Genomic DNA, 19,600 nt, shown 5'->3' with positions numbered 1-19,600 from the left:
GGCCAATTAGATACGAAAAAAAAACCTGTCAAGGTAGGCACTGCTAGTCGCTTTGAAAGCAAACAAAAGCGACTTCCTATTAACGAGGAGAACCATTGATTGGGCGGTTCAAACAACGCTGCGGGTCACCGCTCAATGCCTGCGTCGGCGGTTAAGTAATTCTGGCGTCATGAGATTGGGAATGAAAACAGATTGGAATGGTTTTACGTTATAGGGCCCCAGTAAGTGTCAAATGCACTTTGCTGCACTCAGAGTAAGCGCTTTTGTGAGTTCTGGAGTGCTCTTAGCAACGCATCTCATAAAAAACATCACCTTGAAGAGTCGTGATAAGTGTAATTGTCAGAATAATTAGTGTGCCGCTAATGTCGATAAGAAAAAGCATAAGCACTGACTTCTATAAAAATATGTAAAGGAAAAGTTACCTTGCACTCGAATATACAACTTTTTTGCATTTTTATTTTAGCCAGCAGTTCGCAACGATTCTCAACACTAGCTTTGAGCCATTAGGAATTAGGCACATTTAAAACATTTGTGTTATATATGCGAAGGTACTTTCTGCAAGTGCGACATGTCAACTATTGGTTGCTTTGATCATACAGGTCGTGTGTAATAATGGGGAGAATTCAAAGAGAGAGAGAGAGACAGAAAGAATTGCCGTTTTATATTAAAAAGAAAGAGAAACAGTTAGTTAGGTTATAACTCTCTATCTGTAAGCTAAGCTTGTAAGGACTGGTTCGCGATATAGGCACTCAAACTGAAGGCATGCGTGGCAGAAGTATTCCTGCAGCCTGTGTTCAAGAGTAGAAAATGGCGGAACTCGCGCCTTTATAACAAAACACGTCGATACAAGGTAGGACATAATCGTGAGAATAGAGAGGAAACGCCATTCTATGACAATAATTGATCCTTTAGTAGATTTTACCATACCATCAATGAAGCAATGTGTAAAACCCAAAGCGTTTTAGGTGATTGGCATAAAATTTATGTAGGGCTGTGAGACGCGAGAATACCTGCAACGCAGTCAGAAACAAGTGCAAGCCACGTGTTCACTATCATTTGAGAAGCAGCTTCGGCTACCCCAGGTAATTTCTCTCCATCTTTTTTTCCCTTTCAATGTCGCTACTTAAGCTGTACTTCAAGCAACCTGGCTTGACTTTATATGTGTACGTCATGTAATTTTCTCGCGCTGTTATTTGCTCCCGGTATTATTGCCGACCACTATTATGCCCATAGTGGTTGCAATTGTACAAACTCGAGTGCTTGAGTGGCATTTGTCAGCTCGCTGAGACAACGCGCAATACCTGAGTGTATTGTAACCTATTTTGTGTGATATTGATGATCGGCTGCTAACTGCCGAAGCCTAATGTCCAAGTCAGGCACTTTTGAATGCAACAGCAAGTAGCTTGCACCAAATGCTCCTGCACAACGTATGAGAATCAGACAAAAAGCCATCGAGCTAGTGCCGAGTCTGTACCTTCATCTCGAGATGCTCGTGCCTCAGCGGAGGCACTCGTAGCGGCTCAGCCGAGGCCGGGCGACTGGGCCGCCGAGCGGCGGCCGCCTTTTTCCTGAGGCCCAGGTTTCGGTACAGGTAGTTGACGATGATGAACTCGAGCATGGACGCGTAGATGAAGAACATGCACACGCCGTCCCACAGGTTCATGGCGGTCAGGTTGGACACCACGGGCAGGGTGGACCGGAAGCTGCGCACGCGCAACATCAATGTTAATTTGAGAACAGTATAGTGAAAAATGGAAAGGAACTATTTTTGTAGAGTCACGAGCAAAAGTTTGGAGCCCAATGGTGCCGCGAAATGTTTTTTTTTTTTTCGCAGCCCACGCATGTTGCTTGAAATCAAGTTGTACAAACTACGTGTCTACGTGTGTGTGTTCGACCAATGACAATGTATTGAAGCAATTCCACTTTGCAAAACTGGGTTGACATAAACTTTATATATTTACTCATTTATGTTTCATTTTTGTTCGTGCCACGGTCTCCAAACGTTTGCTCGCTAGAGATCAATATCGCCACTCCTGCGGACATTGTAACGGCTTCTGCAGTTATCATTGGTGCGTGCGGCGGTGCACCCTTTACAGGCAGTCGTCTCGACCAAGGACCGCTTTGGGAGAGGTGAGTTTATTATCGTCACCAGCCGCAACGCGATCTGTACCCGTATACAGATCAATCAACTTCGGGGGTATTTTATCCTCCGTGGGCCATGACGCGCAACGAAACGCCTTTTTTAATTGGCCAACAGGCATCCTTTCACCTGCGAATAAACGCGCGCCGATAACTGTATCTCGAAAGAGACACGAGAAGGCGGCTTTGTGTCTCTGACAGTCAAGAAATGGGTGTGAGTTTGCTGTCATATCTATATGAACTGAAAATCAGTGACGCTTGGTTCTTCCCAACAAATCCCCGAGTTTCATTTGTGGAGTCTAGTCAGTGGCATGTTGATATTTCTGTCGCAACCAAAAACAATCCTCCTTACGTTTGCGCGGCCGCATCAGAACTGTCGCGTTGGTATTACTGTGTGTACCAATTTGTGAAACTAATATTTGCACCGCACGTCGTGGCAAAGTAAGATTTCCAACTGCGATATACTTATGTTATGTTTTATATAAACATATAATTATGTTTTACGATATACAATGCGGCAGGTTTACCGTCGGGTTATAAAGCACCTAATTAGTATATCTCGTGACGAGTCGCTAACGCATTGTTTGTAAATGCATGAGTATGTAGCCATTTGCAGCACAGTGTGTGGAAACTTATATAAACTTGTTTTTATTAAAAACATATAATCACAAAAAATGTTTTTTTTTTCTTCTTTTTTCGTTAACAAACGATAAGCCAAACTGAACACAAGGTAACGTGAAAAGGCGAATTCGCATGTCGCTCACCGCAGTGTTCATATTACTATAATTTGATGGGTAACGTCTCTCGCTGCTGATTTCATTCGTACGCCGCAAGACCCGCGGAAATGATATCAACGAAATATAATTTTGAATCTGAGCCAGACTCCCGGGTGTTTTTCTGGCACCTAGTATATGACGTGTGCGGAAAACACAACACAGCACGAGGTGCCGACAAACAAGAACCGTGCTCGTCGCTTTGCCACCGATAAGAAAACAATAGCTTTGTTCCGAGGCACGGCCCCTTTATTTACTCTCGCACTCGAGCGTTCCGCCGCCGCAATGAGCGGGGCAGGAAGGATCCCAGGCTATTTTCGTCCGCGCCTCCCGCGGATGAGTGGCGGAGCCCGGCACAATTGAGGGCGTCCAATCACGTGATGCACTTTCCGCGAACAAAGGTATGGACCGGGACGAGAATTCAGCAAATGCGCGTTGAGAGGACAGGAAGTCACCCTGTTTGTTATCGTCACCCTGCTTCACACTTTCTCTAAGCACGGTCATCTTAAGGATCGTGTCGTTGTTCCTCTAAACATTTTCGTGCGTCACCCGGTGTCTAGTAATGCGATGAACTTGCCGTGAACAAAGCTATGGACCTGGTCGTGAGTTCACCTTATGAGTGTTGAGCGAGGTCTTGTCATTGCCATCCAGTTTCGCAGTTGCTGTATGCACGTTCCTATAGATGCTCGCGTCGTTGCTCCTCTAAGCAGGTTCATTCGTCAGCTCTCTGAAGTATAGTGTAGGAAGATAAGTTATTGAGCACGACCGCAAGATATTATACTTTTCACGTAAAAGACTTCACTGACACCACTATCGTTGCTTAATTGGACAAGTGACGCAGCATACAAAATGTTTTCACCATAAAGGGGCAATGAAGTGGACTGAGATCGGAAGATTTTGCGGCCTCTTCTAAAGCTGTCGTAGCAACATTCAACTATTGAAAATGTTTTCTCGATTGCGCTTGCCGTATCGTATATCGTAGCAATTGGCGTTAAATTTCCACCATAGCTCCATCCTTCTTGAGCACCGAGCGTAGCGAAGGAGGACAGGGCGCCAGAAAAGCAACCGGAAGTGGCGCTAACGCTCAGGTCACGTGATTCTCCTAACCAGCTCGTCAGCTTGGGAGCAGCCAGTTGTACACTTTTTTTTTCTTGCTTTCTGTAACTATATATTTTTTAAATGCTTAATAGGCTTGCGTATCCTCCAGGAACCGAACGTTGTTGCTGGTACAGCAAAATCGTGGTGAGTGTGTTTTATGCAGTGCTATGCTGTGCGATTACGAGTTGTGACGACGGTGTGGTTTATAACGCCAGCAATGTGCACGGTTAATTTGCCGCTGTGGTGAAAAGTAAGATCGCTGTTAAATTCCTAAACTATTGCTCGGGTTGTTCAAAACAAACAGTTCCTCGACATCAATTAACATCAAAGCCTATTGGTCGTGCGCGTGACATAAGCGCGAGTGAAACTTAGCCTTGTAAGAAATGTATCCTGTGGCAGCGGTCAGGAGAATACTAAATCATGTAGGTTTACTTCACCTTTGATCGTGGTAACGCTACGCTAGCACTAAGTTGTCGGCAATGGTATAGGAAAGCTGTTACCGGCCGTCCCGCTAATCCTTGCCAGCTTTGCGCATACAGAAATGCAGACACAGTGGCATTGCTAGCGTCAGGCTTCTTTACACTATGATACCATGACGACGTGCTCATTTTGCGTAAATCTTTGTGTAAAGCTTTGTGGAAAGCATTGTGTAAAGCATTGTGCTCTATGAAAAGCTTTAGTCATGTTGGATGACTAAAGTCACGTTTGCTTATGCAGTTATCAAAATAAGAATGTTATGAATTGCTCTTGAAAGTGCACGCATTTGAATAGTCCCGTCGCAGGATCTGATATGTGATGAATCGTCGTTTTGGCACAAGGAAATACCAGTTACATCTCCCTGCGGATATTTTCGACCTCGTTTTTATCCAGCAGAACACACAGGACTCACTTGAGGCTCGGCAAAACAGCGACAATCACCATTTCCGGTGTGTGAATTACCCTATAGTGTTTCGGTCTTTCTTGAAATATGTCTCAATGCACTGCGTTTCCGAAACTGCTACAGCCACGTTCATGATTTACTGATTCGAGTGTAAGCACAGAAGCAACAAGCTCAAAACTAAATAAAAATTCCGCTTTTACCACAACATTTGTCACCTTCGGGATTGTACTGAAATAACCTCATGGTCTTTGCACTTACCAGTTCCTATAAAAAAAGAATTTAGCCTAAAAAGTAGCCATAGCTCTCGAAGCCACTCTCATGTGCACCTAATCAAAATTGATCTTTTCCTGTGTTCTGTCCTACAACTGCCACACTTTATCATATAGTAGATCAGTAAAATTGCTTTACTGCACTGTACATACCTTCTAGTGCAGTTTACTATGAATAGTAAATTTACGATAACATTATTGGTTTCAATTCAATAGAACCGCTATCAACCACAGTATTTATTCTAGGTAGAGCGTGTTAATTATGTCCAATGTCAGGAGGGTCAAACAAGAGATCGCGCCTATCTTAGAATCCTTTCACATAGGAACATTACCGACTGTTCCCGCAAGCAACAACATTCATTTGGCACAGCTGCCAAAGCGTCAGCGGCATTAGCAAACGTAGCTTTGTTTCGTACGAATTGTTTAGTGCAACATTGTCCAACTAGCGTCTAATATAGCACAAATGAGCGACCTAACCAACCAGATTTCATGCTTGAATCTTAGGGTGTTAAGACCGCTGGGTTCAAGTTCTCTTACGAAATACTTTTGGTGGTTGAAGTATTAGTGCGCTAATTTAACAATCTCATGTAACAGCAAGAGCCAGACGAACAACACAGAAGGTGCACTACAGACAATCTGTTGCTGAAGCAACCGAAAATGTTGAATTGCTACATGTTGTCATGGGCTCTTGAACTGTTGGAGCGAAAAATTGCTTCGGTACAAGCTACTCCAAATTTAAACATAGCACAACCATACTGTAAAAAATTTGTAAGACACATTGCGGAAAGAAATGCTATTGCCACACTAATCAATAGTGCTAAGTTATAAGAATTTGTCAGAGATAACAACATGTATGCTGATGAAGCCCATAAATAATGTGGCACGTATAGCTTTCATTTGGATCGCCCTGCCGTGGGAAATTGGCGCATTATTTTGTAAGCTAAGAATTTACTCGTATAACGGTAGGATCGATAATATCGTCAAGGCCTTGCGCGTTTATGATAGTCAACATTTGCCTGGTTTATAGTTGCCGGCTTGGAAGTGATAAGCATTCTAGGCATGTTCGACTGCGGGCCTTGCAAAGCGTCTGAACAAGGTGCCCAAGAACCAAACAACCCAAGCGAAAACGCATGTTCTGGCGTGTTTTCACTGGCCGACAAACAGTGCTGTCACACTATCCGGCATGTACTTGTTAATGAGAAATTAAGTGTCGGTCCTCTAACCGGACCCTTCAACGATGTCGGCGACCTATCATGCATGTAAATATTCAAGAAAAATAAACCACCTGATTTTCATTCTGTAATGAGAGTGTTTAGTATTCCCAATCTAATTCTGCGTGTCAATGGGCTCAAACGGAGCAGAATTTGCGTGCCACACTCAAGGGTCACGTCGCTAGTTATTCACCCACCTGTTGGTGGTAGTGCAAAAGTTGAGCATGGTGGTGACGCCGATCATGACGCGGGCCGGCACGGCGTTGATGTCGAGCCAGAAGCTGATGAAAGAGCTGGTCACCAGCACGATGCCTGGCACGAAGACGGTGCTGATGTAGAAAGACTTGTCTCGCGTGAACACCAGCAGCACGCGTAGGCAACTGTAGTTTCCTGCGCCAAACCAAGACGCAGTGTGAGGAACCATTGGATGTCTGGAGATAAGATCAAGAAAAGACACATCTTAAAGGATGTTGATTCTGCGATCAGTTGCAGCAACCGAGTTCACACTGCGCTGTTATGAACAAGTAGAGCGGCAACGACGCCGAATGATTCTTCATGCAGAAACAAGTTGAATTATAAATTTGCATCTCTTAATAGCATTACAGGCAATAGGATTGATCAATGTTACGTCAATATACTGTAACGAGAAATAGAGTAAGGCCAGTAATGCTGTTTTCTTACATGCGAGAAGGCAGCCTGCTTTTCCAGATTGACAGCACGGAATAAGCCCTCCTGCCTGAGGCAGGTATTCTCCTGCCGTGCTGATAGAGATGGGCGTAATGTTCAAGTTGAAGTTGCAGTGTACTGATTGGTTACTTTGTGTTTTAAACTCGCGGAGATAGTTTTAATATATTACCATGCCAATAAAAGGAGATAAACTACCTAGTTTAATGGTGGAACAAATGTTGACAGTAGAAATTTGGTAAAGTATGGAGTGTTTAGGAAAAAAAAATTACTTCATCATGTCTCGTGTTAAGCAAGTGCCTCATAACAGAAATCGCTCTTCTCGATACATATGTAGCTAGCACAAACTGTCGCATGCGCAACTGCCTATCAACAACTTTGCCACTCTGTACAACAATTATTCAATAATAATAAAAATAATAATAATGTCGCCGATAACGTTAGCTTGCGTGTCTAGCCTGTATATAACAAAACCACTTACGTAGTAGATGAAAAGCTTTGTAGAGCAAGGAACACCGACTTTCAAGTTACGACTCGGTGGCATATTCATGCTGCTACTTCAAGCAGCCCCAAATGACACGCAGCTTGATATCACAGTCGACTACAGGTTGTAGAAAAGTATTTATGTCAATGCATGTTCAAGGAACCTAAATATATGTAGCGTGCTGTACAAAGACATTAAGTGCTCATCTGTCTGCACAAGAAGATTACGCACCAGGAAAATACCCGATGGCCAAAGATGAATCTCAATATGCTTCGTTATTTGAACGTTATTGTTGAGTTTGGCCCTGTTACAGTATCAAAAAAATATAAAATAAAGGTAAAGCTACTCAATTGCCTAGTGAAGCGCTTAGTCATCACTCGGACATCTACGTGCTGCGTTTAATCTTTAACATTTAACAGATTAATTACTTTGTTTAGTGGAACGCCAGATTAAGACGTAGCAATTTTGAGATATTTTAAAGAAGGCCGACGGTGTGTTTGATTTTTTTTATAATCATGATTCGCTGCATATAGCTTAATGAGAGTAAGTGACGTCGTCACATTGAGGAATAATCTTTTACTGTAAAAAATGAACTAACGTCTATGGGCTTTCCTGAAGTTGTTTATCCCGGCCCTGCTAAAGTGAATGTTCAGCGAAGTTGTTGAAAACCTCCACTACAACTGCTGAGGGGGTTATGCAATGATTTATTGCTCAATTGCTCCTCCGGCGAATTGTTCAGCCACAGGATGATTTGGACTTCCCTGGGCTCAAATTCCACGGCAATGCGACGAGCGGCAGCACGCTGCCAATGGTCATATTGCTGTTTCTTTTCCCTTTGCCGCTCCTCGGGAGTCCTAACTATGCGTTGCCTACCCATAGCGGTGCTGCTACAAAAATGAAATCAGTTGGTAGACTGGTTCTTTTATACATGAAAAGCTAGTGACGTCACTCGCCTCGTCGCAAGCTGCCGTCGCCGCGGCAGCTTGCGCAACAGTAGTCGTTACCGGGAAACGTATGTGGGGAGCGCTACGTACTTCGCATTGTTATCAGGCGAACCTTATCATCAATTATGTGCTTCGGATGCTTGTTTTGCGCTTGTTCTTTATTAAAACGAATGGTGTTCTGTATGCTGCGTGCGTGATATCAATGAATGTCTGCACTTTTCGCTTCAATCGCTGAACGTGCCTTTCTTTTTTTTTTCAATCACTGAAATTATTTTTTCCGCCCAACTCTCGACCAACTGGAGGCTAACAGTTTCGCTCTAAAATTATACAAAGCCACAAACACACGCTTACAAACACAGAATGTTAGCGCTTCCTGCCACGCTACCGCACAAAGAAAACAAAAAAAACACGTGACCAGGTAACGCTACTCTTGTCCGCGTGTGAGATCATTCATGAACTACGGGTTTTCGTAAGGTGGCAATAGTTCTTATACTAGTTACTCATATTTCATCAGTAGTACAAAATAATAGCTGTTCCACACAGTGTTACAGGGCTTTTAGTGCGTAAATGTGCTGGCCATATAATAATAATTATAAGATTGATGCAGAAACCGTCAACGATGGTTGTCAATATAATCGAATAGCCGAACGCTTGCAAAGCTTAAAACTAATCGCTTTAGTAAATAAATGGTACGCTAGAAGGCATATGTTTGTTGCACTGAGAATATTTAGGTAGCACTTGTTGTTTCATAGCTTATTTCCGGAGTGAACAGGGCCATTAACCAGCGCAACCCCCTTTCGTAAAATGTGTGCTGTCCCCAGTGGCGCGAGCACTGGCGTGGAAGGCGGCCCGTAGGCCTTCACCAACCCCAAAGCTTTCGCGAAGGCGTGTGCGCCTGATATAGCTATAAAACTTGGTGTTCGATGCCGAACGTGCGGACTCGGTTGCGTGAAGTCACGCACTGTTTGCATCGGCGCCTTTGTATAGGCGGCGAAAGTGCGAGCACCAACCACCGACCACGAAGACGGGCGAAAGAACCAAAGAAAGATATTCACTCTCTAAAAGTTGGTAGCATTTAGTTACACCTGGCTAATATGTCTACTTATAATATAACCAAGAAGGAAACGGCAAAGAGCCACTGAAAACGCAGTTTATTCGACGATGTCGCAGCTGAGCCTGGTACGCCGCGCCCCATTTCCCACGGCGATTGTACTAAACAACTGCACAGGATGGTCGATGACATACTGCTCTCGTATAGCCATCTCCTATCTTTTCACTTTAACTATGAAAATTCGTTCAGTCAGGCCGTTATAAACATGGTGACCGGATGGCGAACAATTTAGCGATAACATAGGTGTCGTCAGCAGGGGAATTGACCCGCAACCATTTCTCGAGTAATTTCTTATCTTGAGGAGTAGAAGTTGTAGAATACCAGCTTGTCACAGTGACTAGTCTTGGGAACAAACGTGAAATAGTAGCTAGTTTGCATGTAAACTGTTCCTGTTAAAGTAGTTTTGTATTAATAAAGTTCCATTTTAGGAGCGAAATGCGTTGTTCTACAGGCTTTTTAAAAAACGCCTGTGGAAGGTAGCGTAATTCTATTCCTTGAGCTGGAATATTCGAAGTGGCGGACATACACAAGAAATCCAAACGCATATTCAACTAAATACCGGAATTTCTCTGATTAACTTCTTAGTTACTTACTTTACGGCGCATATTACAATTTATTAAATCTAGCCGATCAGTTTGCATGGAATATCCACTTCAATGAGTTTTCAGGATTACACCAGTTTTGAGATATTCATTGCTGAAGTGTACGACAAAATACGTGGGCATTCCAGTTACTTTGATGGCGCATATCTCAAAACACGTGCCGACCTCAGAATTTGTTTTTAGTTAATATACCTTGCAACATAACCGGTAGGGGGTGGTTGTTGGGCAGGACCTTGGGGGCAGTTGTTTAAGTGGAAAATTTACAGGCAGACAGATGTTACCGCACCCCCATTTTTTTTCAATCTTCAAAATCGCGTCTACTTGAGATATTCATCATTGAATTTCAAAGCTCAGTCGAGGGAATATAGAAACCTGGCGCGTTCCGCTGCTACGCCAGGTAGAAGCGCCCCGTAAAAAAGTGTGCGACAATGTTTGGAAGGTGGCGTGTGGCGAGAAATCGAGACATGGCACACAGCCGCACATGCATGTAAAGCACAGCGTGCCGTATCAGTACCTGCCGCGACTGGCCGAGTCGTTCAGTTTCAAACTAAGTCCCGCATTTCGTCACGGGGTGTTTCCTTTTAATTTGATAGCAACGCGGCCTTTTCTACGCTCCTGGCACGCTCAATTTTGAGATTGAATGGGTTTACCGTGTAAATATGGTAATGCATGTCTCAAACTATGTTCGAATTTTCAAGAAATTGTTTTCGAAAAAAAAAAGTACTGCATTAAAATGTAACTGCCTCCAAGTTCGCTTAGAGAAATACCCCCAAAGCACAATAAAAAGTCAATTAATGATTTTTGTTTTTAATTAATCTTCTCAAGCTCATGTCATTAGTGGAAAAGTATGTTTGACCTCACATGCATCCACTCCACTATCGCAGCCCTCACAGCTTTTTTATAAAAATCTGTATCGTCTAAAGAAAAGCATCCCTGTATATCCAGCCTCTTTCCTTCCTCTATAGTCCTACCTCTTGGCGATTGTGGACCGATCCACGGGCTAGAATTTTAGCTTTGACACTCAGCGTGCGCCTACTAAGAACGAGGCCGGGGGCCGCGGTGGCCGCATTTCCATGGGGGCGAAACTGTGAACATGCTCATCTACTTAGATTTAGATGCACACTAAATAAACTCAGGTGTACAAAAATTAGGACCGAGCCGTCCCCTGAGGCGCCTCTGAAACTCCATGAATCAACGAAGTCAGCGTACATGCGATGGTACTTTCAGCACTGTCACTGATGATTATGTTCTGCGTAGTCTACTACAGGGACACGTACATAATGTGGACATAGCACTAGACGTAATTAGTTTTCAGAACCGTTTCGGGCATCGATGGTCATGTCGAGGGCCGACACTACAGTGTGCGCATTCACCTCCGATTGAACATTTGTATGGAGAGCCAGAGGAATGGTCGATAAATTTGGGCATCTTTACGAAGAAAATAATTTTGCGGAAACTTTCTACTCGGAAGTCGTATGAACAGCAAAAATTCATTTGCATTCATATGATGTTGACCGAGCTGTGCCTGAGCATCACGTGAGCGTTCTCTATCTTGATGTGTATTTTGCACCAGCTATCGTGAAGAGAAAAAATTGAAAACCATTCGGTAATTCAGACCTATCGCAATGCCCTACCGTGGGCCTCTTGTAGCACGCAGGTTCTTCGAAGCGCAGGGAAATGGGGAGAACTCTCTGCCTCACTGTTTGAGACAGTTCAACAACAAAACTTTTTAGGCCGACCTCGTTCGTGACCCAAAGGTGGGTTCCGTGAAAGTCACAATGGTTGCGTAATTTTGACCAGGAATATGCCTGTTATTAAGCGTTGTGATATCCTATTTTCATCAGCTATGAACTTCATGGGTAAGGGTTGCAAATTAATTTTTTTCCGGAAGCAAATTTATGGCGAGTGATTTCTGACTCGTACTGTAACTAGAGTAACTGTAATGCTACGCAAGTCACCTGCGTTTTCTGTGAGCTATACGTAGAAGCACTTTACTTTATGTTTACTGTTTCATCTTTCAATAAGTTTTCTTGCTTTAAAATAAATTCATTGCTTGGCTAAAAGGAAGGATGTAGCCAGAACGTGAAAAGTAACAGAAGATAAACTTGGAGCCGATTCTACAAATCGTGCGACGCGGTTGAGATTGGTGATGAGTTATACCTCTCCATGTGTGTCTTGTGTCGCAGTATCCAGTCTCGTTCTTGGCCAGGTAAGCGTTGTGCGCCCTCAGCGAGGTGGCCGTGTTGATGGACGGCTCTGTGGGTGACCAGTCAATCTTCAGCTGGCTCTCCTCGTATGACACTGTGACAGGCAGAGGTAACGGCGATAATCAGTGCACATAATTACGCAGTGTGTGGCTCCTTCGCCGGGTGAAACCGGTAATACAGAGTACTTGAATTATCATGGACAACGGGCTCGCTCCGCTGTTTCATAAAATTTTCGGGCTGTATTGCTCCGTTTGTTCAGGCATCTAAAACTGAGAATGAATTAAGTTTAATCACATGTTGGGGGCAATCAACTATCTCTGTTTCCTTGAAGAGAGTTTGCTGTTCTGCTTGTTGGTACATGGTATTCCGTACAGAAACAGAGCAAATAACCGGACACAAAAGAAAGGTAGACAGCTCGGTGTCTGTCTTTGTTTCTTGTCCTATTTGTCTGCGCTAGTTCAGTTCAAAATATATCTGTGCCATCTAAGGCTTTTGCAACAAGGACGCTGATGAAAAAGAAAATGATCCCCCTATGATTACAAGCCAGACGACAAGCAGAATGAGCTGTCTGACGCAGTACGACACTGGCCGACGTAGCGGGACAGACTTATAGATACCAAGCAGTTATTGGTAGAAATGATTGACACAGCTCGGTAACACTATAAACTGACACTGAAGAAGTAGTGAAGAGAGTTATTAAGTAAATATAGACTTGATATATATAACTTGCCACATCTGCTGCGGCACAACGTGTCAGTTTTATTAAAACTAGGAATCATGACCCGCACTCACAAAGCTTTTCGTTCGTAAGCCCTGTTTGTGATTGGCCGGTCACCTTCGATAATATTATGTTCATCATGATGGTTGCTATCTGCTCTTAAGAGGAACCTGTTGTGTAAGAACTCATTGGTGAACACGAGCTCCTGGTGCGCCAGGAAATTACGTTAGAGTGAAATACTATAGCGATGTCAATTTTCTAATTCCTAAAGGATTTTCTTAATTCAATTTTCAATTCCCTGGGATGGCGCAGCTTGTACCACTGTATGGCCAAGTCTAGGCTATAGTCGCATCGAATCGAGAGTAATAAAACTCCCAATGGCAAATCTGTAAGCATTCTCCGGTAAAACCATGTAACAAGGACAAAAATAGGAAGCAGCATTACGTCACGCAGCCAGCCTTGGCAAGAGTGGTGGCCCAACACGTGACCTCTTGCGCCGATATCACGGAGAATCGAGATTTGCCGTGACGTTTGGTTACCGGTAGTTTTTATTCGGTACGCGCTCGGCCGGCAGCTGCTTACATGGAGGAAGGAAAAATATATTTTTCTTCTTTTTTGTTTTTTCCTTGGTTTTGTTTTTGTTTCTTTGAATAGTTTCAAATGGTTTCGAATGGGCATTGAAAAAAAAAAATCAGCCAAGCGTACTAAAACCTACCATGCGCTCTGACGTATCCTCCATTCTCTGACGTTTTCACCACGTGTTGGGCCACCACACTTTGCGTCAATCGCATTGAACTGTGCTCCCTCCTATCTTTTTCCTTCCTCCATGGGTAAAACAAGTGCCCAACGTACTCAAACTGAGCGCGAGATATGTAACATCTCACACTGACGTGAGTCGTTATTTCTGCTTTGGCGCGACAGAGAAGAGAAACTTAGCCAGTCGTCTGTAATTCAGTGGCACACTGCGTGTTCAGGACTGCTGTAATCATTGATAACCATTGCTGCCATTGTTTGTACACCCTGTCGGAGCTAATGTCACATTGTAAGTAACAAGGCAGAGTGCCGAGAAGTAGTTTTCAGAGGAAAGGCCGGCACGGACCCGGCTGTTTTCATAAATGTTTCGCTATGGCGCGCGATGTACTCTCCAGCAGTGGATCTTTAATGAGATCAATATATAGTCAGCGCCAGTATCGGAATGCTTCCCGCTTCGTCATCCATTCTTTCATGCTGTCAGGATAAAGCAAATAATGAAACGGGAGATTCGATGTTCCTATTATACAGAATTAAAGAGGTCGATAAGGACGCCGCCCGATTTAAGAACTAGAAACAAAACTTCGCAACACTTCAAGCCATCGATGTTCGTTTTTGTCAACTTCTACATTTTAATACACTGTGAACTACATTGCTCAGCCAACATCCGAGTTCTATTGAAGAAAGCCAAGATCTCATCGCGTCCGAAGAGCGCTAGAAGGGAAAAATAAATATACAGCAGCCATTCTCAGTTTTGCGCAGTACAATGCCGAAAAATGGCGAACAGCTGTAGGGGACCCGCTACTGTAGACCGTCATTTCATTTCGCGCCCCCAACACTGTTTAGAGTCGCGCCCTCACATGGACAAGCATAGTTTAACCCAAGTGAGCACACTATTCCGGTCAACATCAGACTAACGTTGGTTCTGCATTGTCAATTTCGGGCTTACATTGAAGCGACTTCGAGCGCTAATTACGAATGACTCTGTGGTGGATGGTCTGATGGTTACTGAAGGTTCATTCGGGTGGGTATTCTGCATTTACCAACGCTTCGGGATCGTTTCCCATGTGCATCCTAAATCATGCGAATTTATTGAACGGGAACGTGCAGCATACAACATTTAACCCCAAAAAGCCCCAGCACGTCCCACTTCAAGAAAACTGAGAACAAATTGATTACCTTTATTTCAAGCCAAAAATTGATCTGCAGCTGGAATTTCGCTCCAGCATGGTAAAAACGCTACTATGCTTTTTGTGTTACGTTCGGCGCGCTAATGTCATCATTCCACAGTATAAAGCTCAGCTTGTAACTTGGGCGTGCAGCAACCTTGCCGTATTCTGAAAAACATGGTGCCATCTGCAAACATGGTCTCGTCTGAAAAAAAAAACAACAACCACGACAACAAAAGAACAGTAGACGTAATACTTACTGCTCTCTACGGCAAAGGGGCACTTTGGGTTGTCGAAGGGGAATATCTTGAGGTTTCCCTGGCAGACTAGAGTCATGTGTCGTCGGAGCGTGTACAGCACGGTGCCGTTCGGGTAGAGGCGCAGGCCCATGTGTATCGGCGTCAGCGGGGACTTGAATTCTCCGTGCTTGAGGAAGTAGATGTCGGGCTTCCAGAGGCGGCCCTCGTGAAGCAGGCCGTTCAGGTGGCTGCCGCCCTCCTCGGTGGCGAAAAAACGCAACCGCCTGTCCTCCCAGCGCTGGTGCAGCAGGAATTCGATCTCGTATTTCTGCACACCGCCGCGAGAACGGGACACGTTCAATTGTGCCCAGAAATGTGTTCGCACAAAGCGCTATGGCATACGCGCACGTTGCAGGATTACAAAGAGTGTTCTCTGTTTTCTCACAATCAATGTTTGAGAAATAACCTTACCATAATTCCTCCAATCAATACAGGCACGCGACTCCAGTAGCATCCGTGGTTTTTGGTTACCTTTTGATGAATGAATAAATGCTTCTTTAACACTTCAACTTTCAAAGTATGAATGAAATTATATAAAATATCAGCATGCTTCATTAGCGGAAATTAAAACACGAAAAGGAGCTGATCAGAACGCATGTTAACCGCAATTACTAGAGTGTGATGTGCCGTTTCTCTGTAAATGGATTATAAGCCTGGTATAGTCCCGATGCACATACCCCTGTGAACTAGCGAAGCTGAGCCTGGCTAGTCTAGGTAAGCATGGTAGGGACTACTTATGCTTATTCAGTCATCGATAGCCAATCCATATCCAATCAATAGCTAATCGATAATCGATCAATAATCAATAAATTCTGGGAAATGCTGGGGATGACTTGGTAGTACTTAGCCTAGCCCAAAAGCTATGACTAGCTAGGTGCTCATCAGCTCCACTATCTCTTTAGCATTGCGCCTCCAGTGCAAGCTACGATAACTTTTCTTTCCTTGTATTCGTCATTTACGTTACTGTGTCATGCGCCGTATAAGAAAAAAAATTCTGGAAGGTAAATGTTAGTATGATGCCCTGACTTATAAGAAACACTGCTTCTTTTGACGTTTCCGGTAGCTGGGTTTGATTAGGAAGCATATTGTGGTGTGAATATGATGTCATGGCGTTGTGGCTGCTAAAAGTATTTTGTTGTGGCTGGAAAAGCGGTAGACGCAGGAAAAGTTTCCTCCTGACCATTTTACCACTTTAAGTATTAGCAGCAATTTCCTAATATCGTCCAAATCTTGGCCAATCCCCGGCAGTGGGTATGCACCATCATAGAAGGCAAACCAAACCAAACCAAGAGCGATGCATTCCACTAATGGCGAGAGTGACTTGCTGTAATAGAAACACTACAGGCACAGTATAGCATTCTTGCGCCACGCACGTGCAAGCATCGTGCGACGTGAGCACTAAATTTGATAAGCTTGCACCACCAGCGTCATCAAGACGATGGCATGGCTGCCTAGAGCACTGCACGGGCCGATTTTTTCAGCCCGGGCCCGGCCCAGGCCCGTTTTTACGTTGAGCGGCCCGCCCGAGCCCGATCAAAACTTTTATGGCGAGACCCGGGCCCGGCCCGGGATCGGAAATAATCTACGTTACCCGCCCGGCCCGGCCCGCCACCCCTTTACCTTAGGCCCGAGCCCGGCCCGAGCCCGACTCGAAACCGGCCCGAACCCGGCCCGAGACCGAAAAATAATGTTTTTCAGAGTTGAGATGCCCGAGAATAACTCCTGCACGTTACATGCACACCACCAGAAAGCCCGAGCCCGGCCCGGGACTGCGTCAAAAAGCACACGCCGTGCCCGAGCCCGGCCCGAGCCCGTGAAAAAACTGTTCTACCCGGCCCGGCCCCGCCCACCGACCGGGCCGGGCTCGGGCTTTCGGGTAAGCCCGAGCCCGTGCAGTGCTCTAGTCCCGAATGCATGGTTCGGAACTTGAATTAGGCAGTGGTCAAAAATGCAGGAAAATGTGGAACCGCAACAACGCTTTTTAGTAGTTTCCCACTTGCTAATGTTCCCATTTGTGCTGACATTGCAGTATCTCAACGAGTGTCTTCAATATTCGCATCGCCAACGTTATAGGATAAACCTGGTCAGCTTTCCTCCAGTGAACGCAGACAACCAGCTCCAGTGACATTTGCGTTCTTGCTATACGAATAAATGCTAATGTAACACATAGAATTTAAAATGGCCTTGTTGAGAAGTAAAGTTTATATTTCGGGATTTCAAAGAACAAAATGTCGTTAACTTACTAGTTTTTCCTACGCAGTCAGCTTTACCGTTAGCCAGTTGTGTAACATATATATATATATATATATATATATATATATATATATATATATATATAGAACAGCAACATTTCATTCATAGTTACAGGGCAACAACGTCAGATATCTCGCAGATGTCACACACACAACAGATTTGAAAGGCGTGTGCTGCACGAAGTCGCTTTAGCATAATAGTTCCTTCATTGTATTCCAGATCAGCCGAATAAAACCAACTCCAGAATGACGATGAAATTCACACACATAAGAAGAATAAAAACTTTGCCCATCGCATTTTTCGTTTCGCCGAATCAAGGAAAGACATAGCATTCGCACTTTCGGAATATCGCAACAGCTGTATACATAATAAATATGAACATCGCTTACGATATGAAAGTAACTGACACAGCACTTTTCTCTGAATCCCATTACCACTTATTAGTTCTCATATATTTACATTGGAGACGAATTTACTTTTTACCGGGTAGTTTTTTAGTTTTTTTTTTTTGTAATTGAAGTGCAATGTGTGCGGAAGCACAGTTGTAGGTAGAAACTCAAGTCAGGAAAATGGCAGGCTATAACTTCATATTTATAACTTTTTTTCATTTACACTTTCAGTTTGCAGTGGAAAAGAAATTCACAGGAACGAAGAAAGTGTCAGCGTGGGTAATGAATGTACCTCACCGGGTGCATCAATTCATCATCGTATTTACCACGATACGTTTGCAATGACATGTTTGTAGCGAACGAGAAGAAGGGCAACCGAGGGGCCGGGTTTTATTAAATTACAACAAGTCGCAACAAGGAATTCACCACAAAAAAGTGGACGCGAAAACGGCGCCGCGGTAGCTCAATTGGTAAGAGCATCGCACGCGCGTAATACGGAGACGTGGGTTCGTATCCCAACCGCGGCCAGTTGTTGTTTCGTCCACTTCAATCTCCTTTATTCATCTTTGCTGCATTTCAAATAAATAAAGAAGTATTTCCCCTTTGATTTTCTTGTCTGTAGTGACGTAATTGCACTGAACCGCATGTTTGAAGTAACCGATGTTTAGCAGTCGTAATCACCAATACTCCGAAGCATTTTATTGCGATAGCAATTATATGGACACTCAAAAGCAGATTTCTGCCGTCGGCGTCGCCGTCGCCGTGAGGTTCCGTATGACGTCAATGGAGATGAAATCGTCGCCGCGCGCCGAACGCTGTATGTCAAACGCGCGTTCTGCGCCGTGCTCGCTTAAGGGCTGCAGAAGTAGGCGTCTCTTTTCTCCTTTACAATCACCATATATGTAGAGCAAACGCGCCTTCTTCCGACGCGCGAGAGGCCGTGGGTGAGGGGGAGGGAAGGGAGGCGACGTTTAGCTGCGGCACCAAGTGCCTATTTATATCAGAGGCTCCGGCAACAGTCACCAACGCCGCACGCATTTTGAGCGAACGCGGGCAAAACGCCGACGGCGTCGACAACAGTTCTGCGTGTTGCCGGTGCTGCTGCATGTCCAAGTTTATACAGCTGATAAAGCTGCTATCATTACTCCGTATAGCTCTCTTCAAATTTGCTATCGCAATTGATGCTTCACCTTTCAGGTGAAACTGCGACAACTTTTTTTTATTTGAAAATTACCAAGTAAGTTTAGCTGACGACTGCTTCCAGCGCCAGCAGATTATGCATGGCGGTTCTTGAAGAGGCCAACATTTGCCACACTTTGTTTAAGAATTGAAACCTGCCACGGCCACAAGCCAGAAACATCACCCACGCACCAGGCTTGACTCGTCCGGCGAAGAAAGTGTCAGCAGCAGGACGCTAACGTTGACTTGGGTCCGCTCTGCGGGAGAAAATGAGAAGATTTGTTGAAGGCGCGGCTCATTGTTCGTTCATGGTAAACAAACCCCTCGACATATGTCGATACCACGCGCATGTCGCCTATCGACCAGCCTCCTCTGCGTGAACTCGTCGCGCTACTGGTAAGGAAAACCGCTCGCAGCGTCTTCAAAGGAAGCTCTCCGCAG

General features: G+C 44.4%; 1 protein-coding gene across 1 annotated transcript; it reads right to left on the bottom strand.

The window, feature by feature from the left end:
- Positions 1-1,456: 1,456 nt before the first annotated feature.
- Positions 1,457-19,262, bottom strand: LOC119456911 (glutamate-gated chloride channel-like). The gene is made up of 5 exons (XM_049669131.1): positions 19,233-19,262; positions 15,300-15,606; positions 12,356-12,496; positions 6,568-6,760; positions 1,457-1,703 (listed from the first exon to the last, which is right to left on the bottom strand). The coding sequence occupies exons 1-5, from the start codon at positions 19,260-19,262 to the stop codon at positions 1,457-1,459; spliced, it is 918 nt and encodes a 305-aa protein (XP_049525088.1).
- Between the last annotated feature and the right edge of the window lie 338 nt (positions 19,263-19,600).

This window comes from Dermacentor silvarum, chromosome 6, assembly GCF_013339745.2.
Source record: "Dermacentor silvarum isolate Dsil-2018 chromosome 6, BIME_Dsil_1.4, whole genome shotgun sequence".
Classification (NCBI taxonomy): Eukaryota; Metazoa; Arthropoda; class Arachnida; order Ixodida; family Ixodidae; genus Dermacentor; species Dermacentor silvarum.
This window is presented reverse-complemented; position numbering and strand designations above follow the sequence as displayed.